We start from the raw sequence: 24,297 nt of genomic DNA, 5'->3' as shown, positions 1-24,297 counted from the left end.
AAATACTGTCTCCTCTCTGATAGTTGAGTACTTATGGAAAATAACTTGACACTGTGTTTTTTACCTTTCCAGGTCTTGTTTTACGTGTCTCCTGTCAACAGACTAGTCGGCACTCTGATGACCGTTTTATCACTCTTTCCAGGTCAGCAGCAGTAAGATGGATATTACCAAAGATTACTATTAACATCTTCACTATTCCTGTACACTAAATAAGGCTTCCTTGTAAGAATTATTGTATTTCTTTCTGTCAAGAATAATCTTCATTTATCAAATAGAGTTAGTAGGATCCAAGATCTATCAGTGTAATGCACACACTAACCAAAATCTTCAACTCAAATAAAAATAAATTAAGCTCTGGGAAAAATATGGAATTTTGAAATGCAAACTGGATAGGTACAGGACAGACAAATCCCTTTCTTTATTCGCATGCACATACTGTGCAAATGATGCAAACGGAACAGCAGGTACATCAGGGAACAGAAGTCAAATTGCAACAGAACAACAAATTAGGGGAAATCAAATTATTAAATTAGCCCTGCAGTGAAGGTTGTATTTTATTTGCAGGTATGATCGAGCACGGCCTGGTGGACTCGTCCCACTACAGGCCCAAGGGCAGCTTGTCGGAGGACCTGAGTCTGGTGGAGAGCATATCCGGGGCCGAGGAGTTCGTCTCCGTGTCCGTCACCGATGTGGGTGATGCCTCTCCAGAGCTGCTTGGGGAGGAGACGCAAAGCGGCGGGGAAGGAGACACCCCAGGACACCCCAGGGAGGAGGGGGACAACCACCACCTCAAACCCCCATCCCGCACCTCGCCCGAGTCCTCCGAGAGCGACTGGGAGACGCTGGACCCCAGCGTGCTGGAAGAGGGCGGGAACAAGGAGTCGGCCGAGGGGAGGGAGGCGGGCTCAGAGCACCCAGAAACCTTTGAACCCGAGCCGGGGATCCCCATCACGGTGCAGCCGCAGGCGGCCGGGGGCCACGGGACCGTCACCCAGGGCCTGGTGTCCGGTCTGGAGGAGGATCACTACGGGCTGCCCCTCCCCATTTTCACTAAGGTAACGCTCGCCATGCTGTACAATCCAGTTGTAGTTGTTGTTAGGCTAAGGGGTGTGTTCACAAGCATGTTTGGAGCGGTTTATTTTAACTCTGGAATGTTTACTCTTTCAGTTCATTTGAGCAGGTGATCAATGCCATTCGAACTCTGGTGGCACCAAATATCCACACCACGATGTCTGAAAATGTCTCAGTCCTCTAACAAGAGAATGTAGTCCAAGCCAACTACGGTACAAGAAACGTTCCCAAAATGCAATGTGTTATGAAGAAGAAGTCTTAGTCTGGATAAACTGCAGGATTCAGCTGTTTCCTCATGAATTCTTAACTGGAATGAACCTCAATTATGTCACAGTGCAGACAAGCCCATCATGCTTAGCTAAACTTACATGGCCTGGGATCAGATTTGTTTTGTTTTGTTGCTGCCAACATCTCTAACATAGGGGCATGACCAGTTATTAGCCAGAATATATGCACACCTTTTAAACACTTTGCTGCAGCTGCAAATGAGTTGGATAAAGCAAGCCAGATAAAAAAGACCATTGCAAAAAACGAACAAACATTGCAGTAAATCACATTTAATAGTTTGCTCGCTTAGCTTTTGGCTTCAGATAGGATCACAGGTTAGGAAACTCCCACGTGACTTTTGTTTACTAGCCCTGGTTCGCTTGTGATTGGACATTGTGAATACAGCAATACTGACGTCCAAGCCAAGTTTCCATATGGCCATTCACTCTCGTTTGTTAAAGCACAATAAATCGTTGCATCAGATACTGTGTATTTGTAAATGCCTCTCGCCATCTTGCTCACCAGGCTGTGAAATACAAGAACTATAACCTTGCCATTATCTCCCCATGAACCCTGCATGAAGTTACATTTCCAAAATGCTATACATGTGATCTAATGTCATATTTCAAAATGTTATCGTTCAAAATGCTAATCTTCTATTTTGCAATATCAATGACTTGAAGCTCATTATCAATGAGGAACCTCCTATCCTTTAAAAAAATACCATAATTTGATTTAATTTTTCGATTTAAAAAGAATGTAATTTACAGTTCATTTGGAGCAAAACTGCTTCCCAACATTTATTCAGGGCATTATCATATTTCCGTAGGCTGGTGGTGGAGTTAATAAATTATAGAAGCTTTAAAAACATGCTCACAACTGCCCACTTATCAAATATTCACCCATGGGTGCATGTCAGGCGTGTTTGGAGTTACACCAGGATATTAGTATGGCTTTAATCACATACACTAAACAAACAGCTCCTCCTCAGTCGTCTGTGTCTTTTGGGTGTGTCCCTCCTCTGACACCGTAGCCCAGAGACAGCAGGGAAGCACCCGGCTGAACGTCATATAGAGCGACTTTTGTGTGACCTTTGCCCTTGTTGCCAGGGTTACCTGTGTCTGCCCTACATGGCGCTGCAGCAGCATCACCTCCTCTCCGACGTGACAGTACGCGGCTTCGTTGCCGGGGCGACCAACATCCTCTTCCGCCAGCAGAGGCACCTGAGTGACGCCATCGTTGAGGTAAGCCTCTTCCCATCACTCAAAAATAAATATTCCTATTCCACAGTCTGCACTGTGTGAGAGAAGGAAATATTTTAACAGTTTCCATTTTTAAAAACTGATTTTACCAGTTGAGCAACTGTTGGCACCATTAAAGGAACACTCCACCCATTTTCAACCAGCTTTGTATCATTAGAACATCAGTAGTATATCAGAAAACTGTAAACGGTTTTGAGGTCTGTCATTTCATTTGACAGTTATTGAGTGTCAAAGTGTGGACCAGTGACATCACTGGTCCACACTATCTCAAATTAATAACTCATTAAATCAAATCAACTCTCAATAACTGTCAAACTATTCATCATTCATCTAGTTTAACAGTTATTCAGAGTTGATTTGAGTTAATGAGTTATTAATTTGAGTTAATAATAATAATAATAATAATAATGATTGGATTTATATAGCGCTTTTCTAGACACCCAAAGCGCTTCACAGGAATCATTATTCATTCACACCATTCGTACCAGTGGTGGTAAGCTACGGGTGATGTAGCCACAGCTGCCCTGGGGAAGACTGACGGAAGCGTGGCAGCCATTTCGCGCCTACGGCCCCTCCGACCACCACCAACATTCATAGACATTCATACCTATTCATACGAGGCAATGAGGGTTAAGTGTCTTGCCCAAGGACACAACGACAACAGCTGAGTTAGTGTTAGTGTGAGTTAGTGTGGACCAGTGATGTCACTGGTCCACACTTTAACACTCAATAACTGTCAAATTAAATGACAGACTTCAAATCCGTTTACAGTTTTCTGATATACTACTGATGTTCTAATGATACAAAGCTGGTTGAAAATGGGCGGAGTGTTCCTTTAAAACTAAACTGCAATATGCACATTTTTGCCTTGAGGCGTTGAAATGCATTGCTAGTCCCACCCTCCTCCCTCTCAGTTGGTCAAGTTCCCACCCACCACCTGTCACTCATCTTGAAGAGCTGTTTACTTTGAAGAAGCATCTGAACCTGAGGAAACAGCCTCCACAGGTGGTGAAGAAGCACATCTGAACACACGCAATCTCCAATAAAAATCCTGATGCATGTGTATCTTCGCCGTTTGTTTCTAGCTTCTTCTGCCATTGTTGTTGCTATTGCTATTTTTATGCCTCCGCCGGCGAAGCCAGGCCGAAGGCATTATGGATCCGGGTTGTCCGTCCGTACGGATGTCCGTCCGTACGTCCGTACGGATGTTTGTTAACGCCATATCTGAGGAACGCCTTGACGGAATTTCATCAGATTCGCCTTAAACATTCACTTAGGCTCAAGGATGATCTGATTAGATTTTGGTGGTCAAAGGTCAAGGTCACTATGACCTCTCGAACGCCATTTTCAAGCTTGTTAACGCGATATCTGAGGAACGCCTGGACGGAATTTCATCAGATTCGCCTTAAACATTCACTTAGGCTCAAGGATGATCTGATTAGATTTTGGTGGTCAAAGGTCAAAGGTCAAGGTCACTGTGACCTCTCGAACGCCATTTTAAAGCTTGTTAACGCGATATCTGAGGAACGCCTCGACGGAATTTCATCAGATTCGCCTTAAACATTCACTTAGGCTCAAGGATGATCTGATTAGATTTTGGTGGTCAAAGGTCAAGGTCACTGTGACCTCTCGAACGCCATTTTCAAGCTTGTTAACGCGATATCTGAGGAACGCCTGGACGGAATTTCATCAGATTCGCCTTAAACATTCACTTAGGCTCAAGGATGATCTGATTAGATTTTGGTGGTCAAAGGTCAAGGTCACTGTGACCTCTCGAACGCCATTTTCAAGCTTGTTAACGCGATATCTGAGGAACGCATGGACGGAATTTCATCAGATTCGCCTTAAACATTCACTTAGGCTCAAGGATGATCTGATTAGATTTTGGTGGTCAAAGGTCAAAGGTCAAGGTCACTGTGAGCTCTCGAACGCCATTTTCAAGCTTGTTAACGCGATATCTGAGGAACGCCTGGACGGAATTTCATCAGATTCGCCTTAAACATTCACTTAGGCTCAAGGATGATCTGATTAGATTTTGGTGGTCAAAGGTCAAAGGTCAAGGTCACTGTGACCTCTCGAACGCCATTTTCAAGCTTGTTAACGCGATATCTGAGGAACGCCTGGACGGAATTTCATCAGATTCGCCTTAAACATTCACTTAGGCTCAAGGATGATCTGATTAGATTTTGGTGGTCAAAGGTCAAAGGTCAAGGTCACTGTGACCTCTCGAACGCCATTTTCAAGCTTGTTAACGCGATATCTGAGGAACGCCTGGATGGAATTTTATCAGATTCGCCTTAAACATTCACTTAGGCTCAAGGATGATCTGTTTAGATTTTGGTGGTCAAAGGTCAAAGGTCAAGGTCACTGTGACCTCTCAAACGCCATTTTCAAGCTTGTTAACGCGATACCTGAGGAACGCCTGGACGGAATTTCATCAGATTCGCCTTAAACATTCACTTAGGCTCAAGGATGAACTGATTCCATTTTGGTTATCAAAGGTCAAAGGTCAAGGTCACAGTGACCTAACAAATGCCATTTTCAAGCTCGGTAACGCCATATCTCAGTAACACATTGACTAAATTTCTTCACATTTGGCTCAAATATCCAATTCTGCACAGAAACGCCTTGATGCAATTTCTTCCTATTTGGCTCCAACATCCACTTGGACTCAAGAATGAACTAATGGCGGAGGCATAAGTCCGCGTTGCGGTCGTTCTAGTTGTTGATAGACCTTGATAGCCATAACTCAGCTCAAAGCTTACAGCATGCCCACAAGTCCACAACATAAATCCCAAAAAATAATTTCAGGCAAACGGGGATTTAGGCATTTATTCAATGTTGTTTTAATGATGTCACGGTGGCTCAGCGGTTAGCATGGTTGCCTCACAGCAAGAAGGTCCCAGGTTCAAACGCAGATCCGTCCCAGGTCCTCTCTGTGTGGACTTTGGATGTTCTCCCCATGTTTGTGTCGGTTTCCTACTGGTGCTCCGGTTTCCTCCCACCGCCAAAAGACGTGTGTTAGGGTTAATACTCCTGTCTGCGCCCCTGACCAAGGCACTGGAAGAAAGAACTGGAGTTGGTCCCTGAGCGCTGAACTGTGGCTACGCATTGCTCCTTTCTAGGAAGGTTCCTAGTGATGGGTCAAATGCAGAGAATGAATTTCCCCTCGTGGACAATAAAGGATAACTTAACGCGATAAAAGTTCACAAAAATTCAAGCTCAGAAGTACCATAGGGTAGGGCTATTCAACAGGCGGCCCGCGGGCCGGATCTGGCCCGCCAATCAAGTCAGTCCACGGATGAGTTCCCAATTATTATTATTATTTTTTTTTCTTTTAATTAAACCTCAATTACTTATTACACCCGACTGGTTGTTATCAGATGTGATCTAGCTAAAGTGAGCTAAACAAGTCAGATCCAGATCCTGCCCTCTTACCACTGGTGTCCCCCAGGGCTCAGTCCTGGGCCCCTTACTTTTCCTTCTCTATATCAGATCTATTTAGTTGAATAGCCCTGCCATAGGGAGTACGTGTGTGTGTGTGTGTGTCAGTCTCTGTCTCAGGCTACTTTTGGGGACAAATTTCAGACTTAAGACCAGAACAAAATTGAGAAGGGAGCTCCTTGAATTTTACAAAAGTAGTATTTAATCCCGAAGTAATATATTCGTGTACACAGCAGTGTTACAGACAGAATATATCTTCAAAGGGGTACACGGGCAAACAAAACGCTACGCGCGTTTCAACCACACTGGGTCTTCATCAGGCTGGAATAGCTGGGCGTCGGCCACCGCACCTGAGTATAAAAGACATACGTGGCACAGTTCAGAGGCAATGACGTGAGGTGGGCAGTACTATGACATCATACTGTAGGTAGGGCCATCATAAAGCAACACACACTCACATAGAGTAACAACATAAATAAGCACAATAAGGGTGTAAACACAAACAGAGGATATATACATTACTGCAGAGAAGGCTATGAGCAAACAGTACAGATGGCCTATATAGGCTAAAGGGAAAAATGACATAGCCTATAAGCAAAGTCAATGCCGTCCTGTGGGAAAAAGGGGGGGGGGGGGGGGGAGGGGGAGGAGGGAGACAGAGTAACAGGGGAAGATATACTATAAGAAACAGGTTAGGTCAAGCTCCTCATTAAGTCCGTGAGGGCTGACAGTGTTGAGAGCGTAAATCCACCGCGCCTCACACTGTAGAAGGGATCTGTCTAGGTCACCGCCCCTCGGATGCGGTCTAACAGTGTCCAGTGCCCAGAAACGTAGGTCAGTGTCAGAGTGGTTGTATTGTAGGAAGTGTTCCACCATGGGAGCTTTCGTGTCACGGCGGCGGATGGCGCTCTTATGCTCCGTCACGCGTGTGCGTAAAGGCCGGGTTGTCTTACCGATGTACCAGAGCGGCATGGGGCACGCACAGGCGATAGCGTAAACTACCCCCTGTGAAGCGCAGGTGGTAAGGTGTTTGAGCTGTACAGTAACTCCGTTAGGGAACGAAAGAGATTTTATTTTGCTGGTTTGAGGGCAGCAGGCACAGTGTCCGCAAGGAAAGTGACCTACCGGGGGAGGCAAGGAGTCAATGGTGGGTTGGGTCGATGAGGGGGTGTGGAGTGTTTTGACCAGGCATGTCTCTGATGTTGTGGTTTCTGGTAAAGGCTATTCTGGGGGGGGTGGTAAATGTTTCATGCACTTGTAGTACTCTCCAATGTTTTAGCAGGCATCGTTTGATTTTGTTGGCGAGGGGTGAGTATTGGAGGGTAGCTGTAACTCTGGGGGGGCTGGGGTCCGGTGTTCTGGGCTGCAGCAGGATGTCCCTATGGGAATGGAGAGCGCGTTTATATGCGTGGGAAATGGGTCTGTATCCTCTCTCCTGAAACCGTAGTCTCATGTGGGTGGCTTCATGGACAAAGTCATTTCTGTCACTGCACAGTCTGCGCAGGCGCATGAATTGACCGGTGGGAAGGTTGTCTTTCAGGTGTGAGGGGTGATAGCTGGTGGCGTGGAGCAAAGTGTTTCTATCTGTGGGCTTACGGTAGATGGATGAGTGCAGTTTAGAGTTGTGTTTGTACACAGACACATCCAGGAAGTGGATCAAATCCGGGTGGTGGTCTAACGTGAAACGGAGGTGGGGGTTCCAGGTGTTGAGCAGGGTGTGGAACTCTAACAGGGATGAGGAAGAGCCGTGCCAGATTATGAAAACGTCATCAATGTATCTCCGCCATAGCCTAATGGAGCTGATGAACGGGTTGACGCTGGGGTTCATCACAAAATCCCTCTCAAACGCACCCACGTACAAATTGGCTATGCTAGGTGCTGCCGCGCACCCCATAGCTACCCCCGAGGTCTGCAGATAGTACTCACCATTGAATAGGAAATAGTTATGATGTAGGCTAATTTCAGCCAGAGAGGCTATGAGTTCATTGGGGGGGGTTGCAGATGTTCTGCCTGTCAATGTCTGTTTAATGATTTCAATAGCCGCCTGTTGTGGAATGTTGGTGTAGAGTGACTCGATGTCCATGGTGGCCAGTATAACAGATGACACATCTATATCACATTCATTAATAATGCGGAGGAAGTCAGAGGAGTCGCGGGTGTAGGCTGGTAGTCTCTGCACGAAAGGCTGTATATGCTGGTCTACAAACTTGGAGAGGGGTTCAAGGAGGGACTCATTCCCAGAGCAAATCAGACTTAAGACCAGTTAATTGGGCAGGGACGGCTTGTCCAATTGAAAGCTGTCTCCCCAACAAAAAGGGTTAGGTTAAAGCAGCTACAGGGAACTTTCACTTGGGTTAGGGTTAGTGTTGATTGTAGCGGCGCCTGTAAAGTGGTACTGTTCGCCCGGAACAAAAATGCATTTCCTGCTGTCTCCACCGGGCTGTGTTAGGCTCCTCCTGCTGTCTCCACCGGGCTGTGTTAGGCTCCTCCTGCTGTCTCCACCAGGCTGTGTTAGGCTCCTCCTGCTGTCTCCACCGGGCTGTGTTAGGCTCCTCCCGCTGTCTCCACCAGGCTGTGTTAGGCTCCTCCCGCTGTCTCCACCAGGCTGTGTTAGGCTCCTCCTGCTGTCTCCACCAGGCTGTGTTAGGCTCCTCCTGCTGTCTCCACCAGGCTGTGTTAGGCTCCTCCCGCTGTCTCCACCAGGCTGTGTTAGGCTCCTCCCGCTGTCTCCACCAGGCTGTGTTAGGCTCCTCCTGCTGTCTCCACCGGGCTGTGTTAGGCTCCTCCTGCTGTCTCCACCAGGCTGTGTTAGGCTCCTCCTGCTGTCTCCACCAGGCTGTGTTAGGCTCCTCCTGCTGTCTCCACCAGGCTGTGTTAGGCTCCTCCTGCTGTCTCCACCAGGCTGTGTTAGGCTCCTCCCGCTGTCTCCACCAGGCTGTGTTAGGCTCCTCCTGCTGTCTCCACCAGGCTGTGTTAGGCTCCTCCCGCTGTCTCCACCAGGCTGTGTTAGGCTCCTCCCGCTGTCTCCACCGGGCTGTGTTAGGCTCCTCCCGCTGTCTCCACCAGGCTGTGTTAGGCTCCTCCCGCTGTCTCCACCAGGCTGTGTTAGGCTCCTCCTGCTGTCTCCACCAGGCTGTGTTAGGCTCCTCCCGCTGTCTCCACCGGGCTGTGTTAGGCTCCTCCTGCTGTCTCCACCAGGCTGTGTTAGGCTCCTCCCGCTGTCTCCACCAGGCTGTGTTAGGCTCCTCCCGCTGTCTCCACCGGGCTGTGTTAGGCTCCTCCTGCTGTCTCCACCAGGCTGTGTTAGGCTCCTCCTGCTGTCTCCACCGGGCTGTGTTAGGCTCCTCCTGCTGTCTCCACCAGGCTGTGTTAGGCTCCTCCTGCTGTCTCCACCAGGCTGTGTTAGGCTCCTCCCGCTGTCTCCACCAGGCTGTGTTAGGCTCCTCCCGCTGTCTCCACCAGGCTGTGTTAGGCTCCTCCCGCTGTCTCCACCGGGCTGTGTTAGGCTCCTCCCGCTGTCTCCACCGGGGTGTGTTAGGCTCCTCCTGCTGTCTCCACCAGGCTGTGTTAGGCTCCTCCCGCTGTCTCCACCAGGCTGTGTTAGGCTCCTCCTGCTGTCTCCACCAGGCTGTGTTAGGCTCCTCCTGCTGTCTCCACCAGGCTGTGTTAGGCTCCTCCCGCTGTCTCCACCAGGCTGTGTTAGGCTCCTCCCGCTGTCTCCACCAGGCTGTGTTAGGCTCCTCCCGCTGTCTCCACCGGGCTGTGTTAGGCTCCTCCCGCTGTCTCCACCGGGGTGTGTTAGGCTCCTCCCGCTGTCTCCACCAGGCTGTGTTAGGCTCCTCCTGCTGTCTCCACCAGGCTGTGTTAGGCTCCTCCCGCTGTCTCCACCAGGCTGTGTTAGGCTCCTCCTGCTGTCTCCACCAGGCTGTGTTAGGCTCCTCCCGCTGTCTCCACCAGGCTGTGTTAGGCTCCTCCCGCTGTCTCCACCGGGCTGTGTTAGGCTCCTCCTGCTGTCTCCACCGGGGTGTGTTAGGCTCCTCCCGCTGTCTCCACCAGGCTGTGTTAGGCTCCTCCCGCTGTCTCCACCGGGCTGTGTTAGGCTCCTCCTGCTGTCTCCACCGGGGTGTGTTAGGCTCCTCCCGCTGTCTCCACCAGGCTGTGTTAGGCTCCTCCCGTTGTCTCCACCGGGGTGTGTTAGGCTCCTCCCGCTGTCTCCACCAGGCTGTGTTAGGCTCCTCCCGCTGTCTCCACCGGGCTGTGTTAGGCTCCTCCCGCTGTCTCCACCAGGCTGTGTTAGGCTCCTCCTGCTGTCTCCACCGGGCTGTGTTAGGCTCCTCCCGCTGTCTCCACCAGGCTGTGTTAGGCTCCTCCCGCTGTCTCCACCGGGCTGTGTTAGGCTCCTCCCGCTGTCTCCACCGGGCTGTGTTAGGCTCCTCCTGCTGTCTCCACCAGGCTGTGTTAGGCTCCTCCCGCTGTCTCCACCGGGCTGTGTTAGGCTCCTCCCGCTGTCTCCACCAGGCTGTGTTAGGCTCCTCCCGCTGTCTCCACCGGGGTGTGTTAGGCTCCTCCCGCTGTCTCCACCGGGCTGTGTTAGGCTCCTCCCGCTGTCTCCACCGGGCTGTGTTAGGCTCCTCCTGCTGTCTCCACCGGGCTGTGTTAGGCTCCTCCCGCTGTCTCCACCAGGCTGTGTTAGGCTCCTCCCGCTGTCTCCACCAGGCTGTGTTAGGCTCCTCCTGCTGTCTCCACCAGGCTGTGTTAGGCTCCTCCTGCTGTCTCCACCGGGCTGTGTTAGGCTCCTCCCGCTGTCTCCACCGGGGTGTGTTAGGCTCCTCCCGCTGTCTCCACCGGGGTGTGTTAGGCTCCTCCCGCTGTCTCCACCGGGGTGTGTTAGGCTCCTCCCGCTGTCTCCACCAGGCTGTGTTAGGCTCCTCCCGCTGTCTCCACCGGGCTGTGTTAGGCTCCTCCCGCTGTCTCCACCGGGCTGTGTTAGGCTCCTCCCGCTGTCTCCACCGGGCTGTGTTAGGCTCCTCCTGCTGTCTCCACCGGGGTGTGTTAGGCTCCTCCTGCTGTCTCCACCAGGCTGTGTTAGGCTCCTCCTGCTGTCTCCACCAGGCTGTGTTAGGCTCCTCCTGCTGTCTCCACCAGGCTGTGTTAGGCTCCTCCTGCTGTCTCCACCAGGCTGTGTTAGGCTCCTCCCGCTGTCTCCACCAGGCTGTGTTAGGCTCCTCCCGCTGTCTCCACCGGGCTGTGTTAGGCTCCTCCCGCTGTCTCCACCAGGCTGTGTTAGGCTCCTCCCGCTGTCTCCACCAGGCTGTGTTAGGCTCCTCCCGCTGTCTCCACCGGGCTGTGTTAGGCTCCTCCCGCTGTCTCCACCAGGCTGTGTTAGGCTCCTCCCGCTGTCTCCACCAGGCTGTGTTAGGCTCCTCCCGCTGTCTCCACCAGGCTGTGTTAGGCTCCTCCTGCTGTCTCCACCAGGCTGTGTTAGGCTCCTCCCGCTGTCTCCACCGGGCTGTGTTAGGCTCCTCCTGCTGTCTCCACCAGGCTGTGTTAGGCTCCTCCCGCTGTCTCCACCAGGCTGTGTTAGGCTCCTCCCGCTGTCTCCACCGGGCTGTGTTAGGCTCCTCCCGCTGTCTCCACCAGGCTGTGTTAGGCTCCTCCTGCTGTCTCCACCGGGCTGTGTTAGGCTCCTCCCGCTGTCTCCACCAGGCTGTGTTAGGCTCCTCCTGCTGTCTCCACCGGGGTGTGTTAGGCTCCTCCTGCTGTCTCCACCGGGCTGTGTTAGGCTCCTCCCGCTGTCTCCACCAGGCTGTGTTAGGCTCCTCCCGCTGTCTCCACCAGGCTGTGTTAGGCTCCTCCTGCTGTCTCCACCGGGCTGTGTTAGGCTCCTCCCGCTGTCTCCACCGGGCTGTGTTAGGCTCCTCCTGCTGTCTCCACCAGGCTGTGTTAGGCTCCTCCTGCTGTCTCCACCGGGCTGTGTTAGGCTCCTCCTGCTGTCTCCACCAGGCTGTGTTAGGCTCCTCCTGCTGTCTCCACCGGGGTGTGTTAGGCTCCTCCCGCTGTCTCCACCAGGCTGTGTTAGGCTCCTCCCGCTGTCTCCACCAGGCTGTGTTAGGCTCCTCCCGCTGTCTCCACCGGGGTGTGTTAAGGCCGTTTCACACAGATGCGGTGCGAATGCAGAGGCGGAATGTGGTACGAAATTCCGTGCGAATTTTCCGCATTGCAACCTATACACACAGGTCCGGTGCGAATTATTCGCAGTCCCACATTCATTTTCCGCAGCGGAAAAACAGTGTTCACTGTAACCAGTAGTTAATGTCCCTCCCCGGCTCCCGTCTAGTAGGACGGCACCGCCTACTTGCGCAAGCTAGCTACCAGTCGGCTAACGTCAGACACAGCAGCGAGACGAGCCATGAAAAGCAACTGGAGGCAGTGAAATTGCCGTCCATTTCAGTGAAATGGAGGCAGGAGCAGCGGACCCCAAATTTGATGCTAAACTGCTAGTTAGCACTTGGATACAAGTGGCTAACATTAGCTCCATCCATTTACAACAGTGGTTTACAACGTTAGCAAGTAGGAATTTGTTTCAGCAACATTACCATCTTCAGTGAATCCCAGCTGCTGGGCGATCTGAAGATCTATTGTCCTTAATTTCGGTGTTGATCGTCATGGTGTTTGTATAAAATTGGATGTTGAGAAACCAAATTGATGAGGTTCGGCAAGAGTAGTGGAGGTATGACATCAGCTGTAAACAATGGATTTCATTGGTCAAACGTATTTTCCGCAGGCGGAAATCCGCGGCCGTCAATGTCTATCCGGAAAAATAAAATGCCGCACGAATGTTCGGCCGCGGTGTGCAAGCTTCAATTACAACTAATTAAAACATTTTTTTGCGAATGTCTGTGCCGATTATTCGCACGGAGATCCGCACCGGTGTGAAACGGCCTTTAGGCTCCTCCCGCTGTCTCCACCGGGCTGTGTTAGGCTCCTCCGCTGTCTCCACCGGGCTGTGTTAGCCTCAACAGGCCAGGCAGGGCTTCTCCGAGTCGGAGAGCCTCCCCCACTGTTTTATTTACTGTATAAGGATCAGGCACTCTACATTGGCCCCTTTGCACTCCCTTCATAGTCAATGGGGGTAGTCCGCTCCCTTCATAGTCAATGGGGGTAGTCCGTCAGGCTCCAGTAGTGGGCGAAGCAGGGGGGTGCGCGAAAAACACGCAGAGGTCGTACGGCGAGAGAGCTCAGGGTGATCCAACTTAGAGCGATGCAACCCGACGTAACGCTGCAGCTGGCCAATCTACACACCACACACACACACAGAGCTCTGCTCTGTCTGTTTCTCTCTCGTGTTATCTCTTCTCTTCTCTCTCTCTCTCAAAAGTCACGGAGTATCTGTTCTAGGGATGCAACGGTATGAGTTTTTGATGGTATGATAACCTTGGACAAAAATACCACGGTATCGCGGTATTGCGGACCATTTGTGTTTTTACAATAACCGAAATATTCCCATACAGCCGACGTCGTCTTTTTAGATGGGGGAAAGTTCAGGGGGGTCCTTGCGGCTCCTCTCTACTGTGCTCTAGTCTATGTAGGCATGCAGCCAGGGGGAGGTGCCATGTAAGCTGCACTCTGCAAGCGACCTGGGCACTTTGTTTTGGGGAAATAGCTGATATTGTGGGGAAGGTATGACGGCAAATTTTAGTGGTTTTGATACCGTGACGTTTTCAAACCGCGGTATACCTTCAAACGGTATACCGCTGCATCCCTAATCTGTTCTTCACAATAAAAATCCTTCAGTTATGTTAGTTAGTGTCAATGAAAGCCTGCCTTTTTATATGAATCACTCAGCAGGAAGTACAACACGGCTCTGATACACGACTGAAAGCGATCAGGATGAAATGGTAAAATAACAGATACTGTATCAAACAGAAACAAAACTAAAAAAGAGAGAAACTAAACTAAAGCTACAAAATAGCCTACAGCCTTTTAAAAACATCTCATGCTTGTTTTGAAGGGAGATGGCAGAAGGGGGGGTGATGTGAGATCCTCCCACCCCGACGTACTACAGCCACACTACACACAGCGGCCAATACATCTCGTCGGACTCTATCTAAATGTAGCCTAAGGTTGACGTCACTGCTTCATTCACCGGCCGGAACCAAAATTACAACCAGTTTGCACGGACGTTACATGTGACAGACGCACTGTGCCCGGCAGCACACAGGCACTTGGAATAACAATATAGAAATCCTTAATCTCCTCGCCGATGGTCTCATTTGCCTTTTGTAGGTAAGATGTGAGTCATCAGATAATACATTTGGACTGTTTCATAACCAGTTGAAAGTTCCTTGTAGCTGTAAGGTTAGGCTTAGGTTAGGGTTAGGCAAGTAGTGGTTATGGTTAGGGAGGGTAAGTCTAAAGAAAATGGATGTAAGTCTATGTAATGTCCCGAAAAGTGACCATGATCTTGTGTGTGTGTCTGTGTGTGCATGCGCAGGTGGAGGAGGCCCGTATACAGATCCAGGACCCTGAGCTGCGGAAGGTGTTGAGCCTGACGACAGCAGACCTGCGTTTCGCAGACTACCTGCTCAAACACGTGACGGAGAACCGGCAGGACGTCTTCCTGGACGGGACGGGCTGGGAGGGCGGAGATGAGTGGATCAGGGCCCAGTTCGGCCTCTACCTCCACACCTTACTGTCCTCTGCCTTGCAGCAAGGTAGGAACACTGCTGGTCAGTCAGTCACTTATCAGTTAGTGTTTACTACTTCCCGGCAGCACACTCCCCAAGTTTGAAGTCGATCGGATGAACGGTTATCAAGATAAACTGCTTTTTGTGTTGCCAGTAGGTGGCACTATGACTACAGAATGTGCATGTCCGAAATCCGCGCCTATCATCACGTATAAACACGCCTATCATCAGGCATGATTGGCTTTGTAGAGAGAACGAAAGTCAATCCAGTTCCGCTGCTAATCACCTTCACTGACTCCCCGCTCTTTCTGTTGTTTCCTGTTTTGTCTCCACGCAGATAACGAGAGGCTGCTGGCTGATTACGGTGCGCCTTTCATCACAGCATGGAAGATCACACACAACTACCGGGTGTGGTACAGCAACAAGCACCCCGCCATGGCCGACATCGCCCCTGGGTAGGTGGCTCTAGGAGGGAAACTCAGTACGGCTACAGGCCACAGCAGCTGGTAAACAGCCAAACTCTCTCTGAGGTTTTGAATTGACACACCTGAGACTTTTTTTTTACATGACAAAAAGAGTACATGCATTTTCACTCACCTATTAAACCCCCAAGTTCACCAGACAGCTTCACTATTTTCCCACCCAGCTGCATATTTAGAATACAATATTGTATTCTCATATTCCGATTGTATCCAGTTCCTGTTTAATGGAAACTGGATATTTAGAATACAATAGGAACTGGATATTTAGAATACAATAGGAACTGGATATTTAGAATACAATAGGAACTGGATATTTAAAATACAATAGAAACTGGATATTTAGAATACAATAGAAACTGGATATTTAGAATACAATAGGAACTGGATATTTAGAATACAATAGGAACTGGATATTTAGAATACAATAGAAACTGGATATTTAGAATACAATAGGAACTGGATATTTAGAATACAATAGGAACTGGATATTTAGAATACAATAGGAACTGGATATTTAAAATACAATAGAAACTGGATATTTAGAATACAATAGAAACTGGATATTTAGAATACAATAGGAACTGGATATTTAGAATACAATAGGAACTGGATATTTAGAATACAATAGGAACTGGATATTTAGAATACAATAGAAACTGGATATTTAGAATACAATAGGAACTGGATATTTAGAATACAATAGGAACTGGATATTTAGAATACAATAGGAACTGGATATTTAGAATACAATAGAAACTGGATATTTAGAATACAATAGGAACTGGATATTTAGAATACAATAGGAACTGGATATTTAGAATACAATAGAAACTGGATATTTAGAATACAATAGGAACTGGATATTTAGAATACAACAGGAGCTGGATATTTAGAATACAATAGGAACTGGATATTTAGAATACAATAGGAACTGGATATTTAGAATACAACAGGAACTGGATATTTAGAATACAATAGAAACTGGATATTTAGAATACAACAGGAGCTGGATATTTAGAATACAATAGGAACTGGATATTTAGAATACAATAGAAACTGGATATTTAGAATACAATAGGAACTGGATATTTAGAATACAATAGGAACTGGATATTTAGAATACAATAGGAACTGGATATTTAGAATACAACAGGAACTGGATATTTAGAATACAATAGGAACTGGATATTTAGAATACAATAGGAACTGGATATTTAGAATACAATAGGAACTGGATATTTAAAATACAATAGAAACTGGATATTTAGAATACAATAGGAACTGGATATTTAGAATACAATAGAAACTGGATATTTAGAATACAATAGGAACTGGATATTTAGAATACAATAGAAACTGGATATTTAGAATACAATAGAAACTGGATATTTAGAATACAATAGGAACTGGATATTTAGAATACAATAGAAACTGGATATTTAGAATACAATAGGAACTGGATATTTAGAATACAATAGGAACTGGATATTTAGAATACAATAGAAACTGGATATTTAGAATACAATAGGAACTGGATATTTAGAATACAATAGGAACTGGATATTTAGAATACAATAGAAACTGGATATTTAGAATACAATAGAAACTGGATATTTAGAATACAACAGGAGCTGGATATTTAGAATACAACAGGAACTGGATATTTAGAATACAATAGGAACTGGATATTTAGAATACAATAGGAACTGGATATTTAGAATACAATAGGAACTGGATATTTAGAATACAATAGGAACTGGATATTTAGAATACAATAGAAACTGGATATTTAGAATACAATAGGAACTGGATATTTAGAATACAATAGGAACTGGATATTTAGAATACAACAGGAACTGGATATTTAGAATACAATAGAAACTGGATATTTAGAATACAATAGGAACTGGATATTTAGAATACAATAGGAACTGGATATTTAGAATACAATAGAAACTGGATATTTAGAATACAATAGGAACTGGATATTTAGAATACAATAGGAACTGGATATTTAGAATACAACAGGAACTTGAAAATTAAATTATGGTTGGTTACCTGTCTACCTATCAAAATAACCAGCTACAGACTATTTAAACAGTTTACCCGTACTGGGGTATTGGCCCCTTCGGGGGCGAAACCGTAGGCTCACCCGCTGCACGGGCTTACTGCACGCAGCTCGACTGCTGCGTGGCCTCGCTGCTCTATTGGCATGTGCAGCGCCCAATTGCTCAACTTCACATCACTGATGACATCACTATGCCTATGAAGGAAAAAAACTTTTGCACACCTAGGCTCAACAGGTGCGTAGGAGAAGGGCAAAACCCGACACAGTACCAGAATAAACTCCCGCACACTGTCTCCACATGCAATCAAAAGTTTAATAAGAATAACGTTTCGGTCGTGAGACCTTCATCAGATTCTCTTACAGAAGAGGAGGAGGGACCCAGTTAAATAGGCTGGCAAACCTACGTGGACCAATCGGGTCGCACTGCACCCTGACATCATAATTGAACACAATTACCTAGATAGAGAATGGCAGGTATGGGTCAGAGGTCTGATAGTGCACAGCAATACCCAAAACAGTGATAAACATACACCCTTCATAATACAATATACATAGGTGATAGCAAATGTTATGCACAATATAGGAAGGATAACATATCAGAATAAGGATCACACAAGCCAGGTTTACACATGAAAAAGACATAGGAGAATGACCAGCAGAATTTCACAAGATAAATAGGATTCTGGTGGGCGTATAGGGAAAAATCCTCCTAGAATCTGTCCCTACAAGAGAAGAGAGGAAACAGTAGTATTTAGTACTCCTCTTCTGTAAGAGAATCTGATGAAGGTCAGTGTGCGGGAGTTTATTCTGGTACCATGCCTATGACGAGTCGACATCATCAGTCATAAGATGATTTTGGTCAATAATGACTGATGACATCAATGATGTCATAGACATTGTGACATCACCAGTGGGACAATTCGAACCCAGGACCTTCTAGCTGTGAGGCGACAGCGCTTACCACTGCGCCACCGTGCCCCACCAGTGGGACAAAAATTGAAACGGATATTGGACAGACAAGCATTACAAAAAAAGTTACTAAGAGTACTTATAACCAAAAGACCTACAGGTTAGAGAGAGTGTCCTGTAACCAAAAGGATACAAGTTTAATATCCACAGTAGCTAACGTTTGTCCATCAACAGCTGGCTCACTCACTGGGTAAGAAAGGACTCCAACTAGAATCATGCATACAGTCTAGAGATTTGTCACTTTTCGTTCTTCTTTCTTTCTTTCTGACCATACAATTTATGTACTGCACAATTTACTGTATGTCATTTATGAACCAGTCATTTCCCGTATTGTGATATTTGTTATAGATAAGAATCTCCACAGTTAACGGGTCCTGTATATTGCCCAAGCACTGACCAAACTTTTCACATTCAGTCAAATAATTTGTTATGTTAAATGTTAAATGTTAAATTAGTACGTTTCGATTAGTAAATGTGGATTTATCCGAAGGAAAATATGTAGGAACCCTGTGAACCCTGTGTAATTAGTTATTCATGAATGGTCTCTTTCTTTACTTGGTCTGTCTGTTCCAGCCATCCATTCCAAGGCCAATACGGTGTTGCTGATGTGAAGTTAAGGCTTTCACAGTGAGTATTCCCTTTTTTAGTTAAGGCTTTCACAGTGAGTATTCACTCTTTAAGTTAAGGCTTTCACACTGAGTATTCACTCTTTAAGTTAAGGCTTTCACACTGAGTATTCACTCTTTAAGTTAAGGCTTTCACACTGAGTATTCACTCTTTAAGTTAAGGCTTTCACACTGAGTATTCACTCTTTAAGTTAAGGGTTTCACAGTGAGTATTCACTCTTTAAGTTAAGGCTTTCACAGTGAGTATTCACTCTTTAAGTTAAGGCTTTCACAGTGAGTATTCACTCTTTAAGTTATGGCTTTCACAGTGAGTATTCACTCTTTATGTTAAGGCTTTCACACTGAGTATTCACTCTTTAAGTTAAGGCTTTCACACTGAGTATTCACTCTTTAAGTTAAGGCTTTCACACTGAGTATTCACTCTTTAAGTTAGGGCTTTCACACTGAGTATTCACTCTTTAAGTTAGGGCTTTCACACTGAGTATTCACTCTTTAAGTTAGGGCTTTCACACTGAGTATTCACTCTTTAAGTTAAGGCTTTCACAGTGAGTATTCACTCTATAAGTTAAGGCTTTCACACTGAGTATTCACTCTTTAAGTTAAGGCTTTCACAGTGAGTATTCACTCTTTAAGTTAAGGCTTTCACACTGAGTATTCACTCTTTAAGTTAAGGCTTTCACACTGAGTATTCACTCTTTAAGTTAGGGCTTTCACAGTGAGTATTCACTCTTTAAGTTAGGGCTTTCACACTGAGTATTCACTCTTTAAGTTAGGGCTTTCACACTGAGTACTCACTCTTTAAGTTAAGGCTTTCACACTGAGTATTCACTCTTTAAGTTAAGGCTTTCACACTGAGTATTCACTCTTTAAGTTAAGGCTTTCACAGTGAGTATTCACTCTTTAAGTTAAGGCTTTCACAGTGAGTATTCACTCTTTAAGTTAAGGCTTTCACAGTGAGTATTCACTCTTTAAGTTAAGGCTTTCACACTGAGTATTGACTCTTTAAGTTAAGGCTTTCACACTGAGTATTCACTCTTTAAGTTAGGGCTTTCACAGTGAGTATTCACTCTTTAACACATTGAGTGCCAAGGACGTCTGTGGACGTCCTAAAAAAAAGTAACGAGAAGTGCCAGGGACGTCTGTGGACGTCCCAATATCATAATTCATATTATTCCATAATTCTGCTGTTTAAGGTCGTACCCAGCCAGTGAGCATGAATCCCTTCAAGGGATCACACGGCGCCACCTTAAAAATCTACACGGCAGCTGCGCCACCTTAAAACCTTGGCGCTCAGATCCTTTCCTTTGTGCAGGAGAAAGCCGTGATCAAAGAGACACCGATGCATGCTGCAGCCAGAGCCATATAGATTGCTCTGTCTGCAGCTGACAGTTGGCTGCGATCCGCGCCCACAACTGAGCTCCTCTGCCTCTGTCTATCTGTCTGCATATAGTTTCTCCACACGATTACCCGCCAGAAAGGCAGCACCCGACGCCGAACGGCCAAACCTTTTCCTGCAGTCCCGTTTGGCATTTCCTTGTCGCGCTGGGATCCGCCCGGGAGCCGCCGTCAGCCGCCCGGCGCAAAAACGGAGGCTCCGAAAATAGACTGGGTGCGTGTGGGGAGGAGTTTGCAGCTCAGGGGGGGAGAGGGGGGGAGAGGGGGGTGGGGCACGCAGGCTGCACAGAACTACACCACGTCACTACATCAGAAAATATTAGCTAGAGTCAGTGAATGTGCTTGAAATTAGACTAGCGTTAGTGTTAGACTAGCGTTAGTGTTAGACTAAAATGTGATATTGTAAGTTCTGATATTGTAAGTCGATTTGAATAAAAGCGTCTGCCAAATGCCGTAATGTAATGTAATGTAATGTCTAATAATAAAAAAGAAGCAGGAGAAAAATAATAATAATAATAATCATGAGTGCAAAAAGTATTCATAAAAGTGACTTTATCTTGAAAAGTAAAAAAAGACAGCAGAAAACCCTTGAAAGTGCTCTTCTTTCAGAGGCTGTCATTTCATAATGGAACTGTCTAGAAACAAAATTTCTTCTTTGAAAGAAGCAGGAGTGTCCAATGTTTCAGTAGAGTCCAGCCCTGTCCATATAGCCCTAATAGAAAAAATTATATAGCTGTTTTCAACTGAATGGAAGTGAATCTGGCACAGGCTCCAGACAATTTTACTGAAGCGCTGTGGCACTCAATGTGTTAAGTTAAGGCTTTCACACTGAGTATTCACTCTTTAAGTTAAGGCTTTCACACTGAGTATTCACTCTTTAAGTTAAGGCTTTCACACTGAGTATTCACTCTTTAAGTTAAGGCTTTCACACTGAGTATTCACTCTTTAAGTTAAGGCTTTCACAGTGAGTATTCACTCTTTAAGTTAAGGCTTTCACACTGAGTATTCACTCTTTAAGTTAGGGCTTTCACAGTGAGTATTCACTCTTTAAGTTAGGGCTTTCACAGTGAGTATTCACTCTTTAAGTTAAGGCTTTCACACTGAGTATTCACTCTTTAAGTTAAGGCTTTCACAGTGAGTATTCACTCTTTAAGTTAAGGCTTTCACAGTGAGTATTCACTCTTTAAGTTAAGGCTTTCACACTGAGTATTCACTCTTTAAGTTAGGGCTTTCACACTGAGTACTCACTCTTTAAGTTAGGGCTTTCACACTGAGTATTCACTCTTTAAGTTAAGGCTTTCACACTGAGTATTCACTCTTTAAGTTAAGGCTTTCACACTGAGTATTCACTCTTTAAGTTAGGGCTTTCACACTGAGTATTCACTCTTTAAGTTAGGGCTTTCACACTGAGTATTCACTCGTTTCCTACACTGCTGAATTTAAGCCCTTCCTTATATCTCCTGTTAGTGTTTTGATACAAAGTTGTTGGCTTATAGCAGTGGCTCTCAAAGTGTGGTCCTGGGACCCCCAAGGGTCCTTGAGGGGGTTCCACGGGGTCCCCAGCAAAAAGGGGAATCATTTATTTTCATAAGTAAGGGACCGTTCATTATTTAGAAGGTTCACTGGAGGGATTTGGAGGACTCTGAAATAAAAAGCTGTGACCCTTCTCTGACCAAAATATATTTTTCCTTCCTCCACAAGAGATTGGAAAATATGATTTACCCTCCCCGAACAAATGTCATACTATTTTCGCTTGTGAAACAATGTTCAGTGTCAATAAAATCATAGGCAGCACGAGGGCATCACGTATGGAACCAAATTAGGCAATTAAAGCACATAAACAGCTCGACTTGCATTATGAGATAAGAAAGGCAGGGCCGGCCCGATCCATCTGGGGGCCCTAAGCAGGATATAGATTAGGGGCCCCCTCCCAGGGGCAGGGGTTTGGGGGCATCCACGCTGGAAGTACTTTTAAGTAGGGGGTGCTGTAAGGAAGGGACTCCCGGTGCAGCCCGCAAGGGCAGCGCCGAAGAAAATTTGATTTTTTTTTAACTTTTAGCCATATTTAGAGGAATATTTAATTTTTAATTAACATTAGGATTATACTGTTATGATGTCATTATTCAGTATATTCTCCTCTTCTCTGCAGCATTACTCAATTTACCCTCAGGAATCAGGGACAGTGATAGCCTACCTGCTATTCCTCCCATCTCCTCTTTCTTTTTTCCTCAGTCTTGTCATCTCGTGTCTCTTTCTCTTCACAAAGCGTGTCTCCGACTCCGTGAACAAAGTAAACACAGCTATGTAAACACTAGTTTCAACGTGAGGCTAAGTAAACAAAACTTGTTGTGCACGCTTCACATTGTGTGGATCCTATTTTTTACCCAAGAACCACTGTGTTGAGCAAAGATCGTCTATAGAGAAGATATCCACTACACAGCACAGACTCATGCACAGAAACACAGTTACTCGAGCCAAATTCAACAATTTCGAAAATTCCATCTCTTGCCACCAGGGGGTGCTGCAGCACCCACCGCACCGGGCTTCCCGCGCCGTTGATTGGGGGGGGGGGGGGGGGGGGCAAAACAAACAAACGTGACGATGATGACGCTCGTTTGTAGCCCTATCAGTGTCAAGCAAGCGTGTAGAACCCAGCAGCCATAGGGGTTGCCAGGTCAGTTAAACCAGGGGTTCCCAACCTTTTTTGTGCCAAGGACCGGTAGTCAATTTTAATGGTTTTAGTTACATATATATTTACTCACCAGGTGGCGACAAAGGGTAAATAACAGCCTTTTGTGTTGTACTGTATGTAGCCTACAGTATTTATGTTTTTGTTTCAACTACAAACATAAATAAACGTCAACCTATGTTTTAACTACCACACACAGCCTATAATATTATAGCCTATGTTTAAAAAAAAAAATTTAGGGGGCCCCTGGCAACTCCCGGGGCTCTAGGCAGCCGCTTAGTTCGCATATAGGGCGGGCCGGCTCTGAAGAAAGGCCACATCTGACCATGAAATAAAATATTAAATTAGGATGCATATTAAGCCCAAAATGATTACAATTATCGACAGTATGGCCAAATTGAGATAGCGCATTATGCTTGAATAAAATTTTCCATTCCTTCTTCACACAAGCAATGCTCACCTCTATTTCGGTCAAGGCAGCCAGTGCAGCTCTCCATGTAGGCATGCACGGCGCATCCACAACAAAACAACCAGATTTTTCTTTTGTTTTGTTTTCTCCACTAGATAGTCCCGTAGATTCTGGTTTACAACACACTTTCTCTAACTTGGCCCAGTTGTGGCTGTGGCATTCTTATGGTAGGCTACAGATGCATTCCATAACACACAGAATTGGCTACTGCTTATTGTGAAGTTGCCGAGCGTTTAGCAATACACAAGTGTTACAGGAATAAGTTCATATTCTCGGCTTGTAGCATGTGATTCTGGAGCTGTAACAGAGATAAAAGCCGCTGGATCAGGTGAGCTGATCTGCATGTGATTACGTACAGGAGGAGACTTATGATACGATTACGAGGTTCAATGCGCAGATGAATTATCAGCAAAGTTGTCAATTGATTTGATACTGTCACCATCCACCGCTGATCCAACAGGCGTTTCTGCACTCCACTTTCCCCCTGACATATATTCAGCTGTTTGTTTTTCTTTCTTGGAAATTTCAGAGAAGTTCAGTCATCAAGCCTTATTTCCCTACATTTAGTGACGAGCATTAATTAGACAAACCCCACATGCTTTCCGCATGCATCGAAACTGACAATATGCGGGCCTAACATTGATGTGTTTTGATAGCAATGTTTATTGTACATGAATTTAGGCTGCTTTGCCCCCGAAACCGATCGTTTCTCTCACCCAGCTGTCGCTTTTAGGCTACTGGACAGCTTTGAGTCCTTTCTTTTTTTCCACGAGAAATGATACCCCGGGTCATACCAAAACGTTTGGCCAGGAGGTGTGTTGTTGTTGGGTATAGTTGCTGAATTCCGAAAAGCAAAAATAAATAAATA

The 24,297-nt window shown here is 46.3% G+C and overlaps 1 protein-coding gene across 1 annotated transcript in view; it reads left to right on the top strand.

The window, feature by feature from the left end:
• avl9 (AVL9 homolog (S. cerevisiase)) overlaps positions 1 to 24,297 on the top strand; it is an 80,421-nt gene that overhangs the window by 25,496 nt on the left and 30,628 nt on the right. The window contains exons 9-14 of the mRNA XM_083656558.1: positions 73 to 142; positions 565 to 1,055; positions 2,448 to 2,582; positions 14,539 to 14,758; positions 15,069 to 15,186; positions 18,824 to 18,877. Of these exons, the coding sequence (XP_083512684.1) occupies positions 73 to 142; positions 565 to 1,055; positions 2,448 to 2,582; positions 14,539 to 14,758; positions 15,069 to 15,186; positions 18,824 to 18,877 (1,088 nt within the window). The remainder of the gene's footprint in view (positions 1 to 72; positions 143 to 564; positions 1,056 to 2,447; positions 2,583 to 14,538; positions 14,759 to 15,068; positions 15,187 to 18,823; positions 18,878 to 24,297) is intronic.

The sequence above is a fragment of the Poromitra crassiceps genome (genome assembly GCF_964638095.1).
Source record: "Poromitra crassiceps genome assembly, chromosome: 2".
NCBI classification, from domain to species: Eukaryota; Metazoa; Chordata; class Actinopteri; order Beryciformes; family Melamphaidae; genus Poromitra; species Poromitra crassiceps.
Note: the sequence above shows the minus strand (reverse complement) of the source record. Positions and strands in the feature narration are given on the sequence as shown.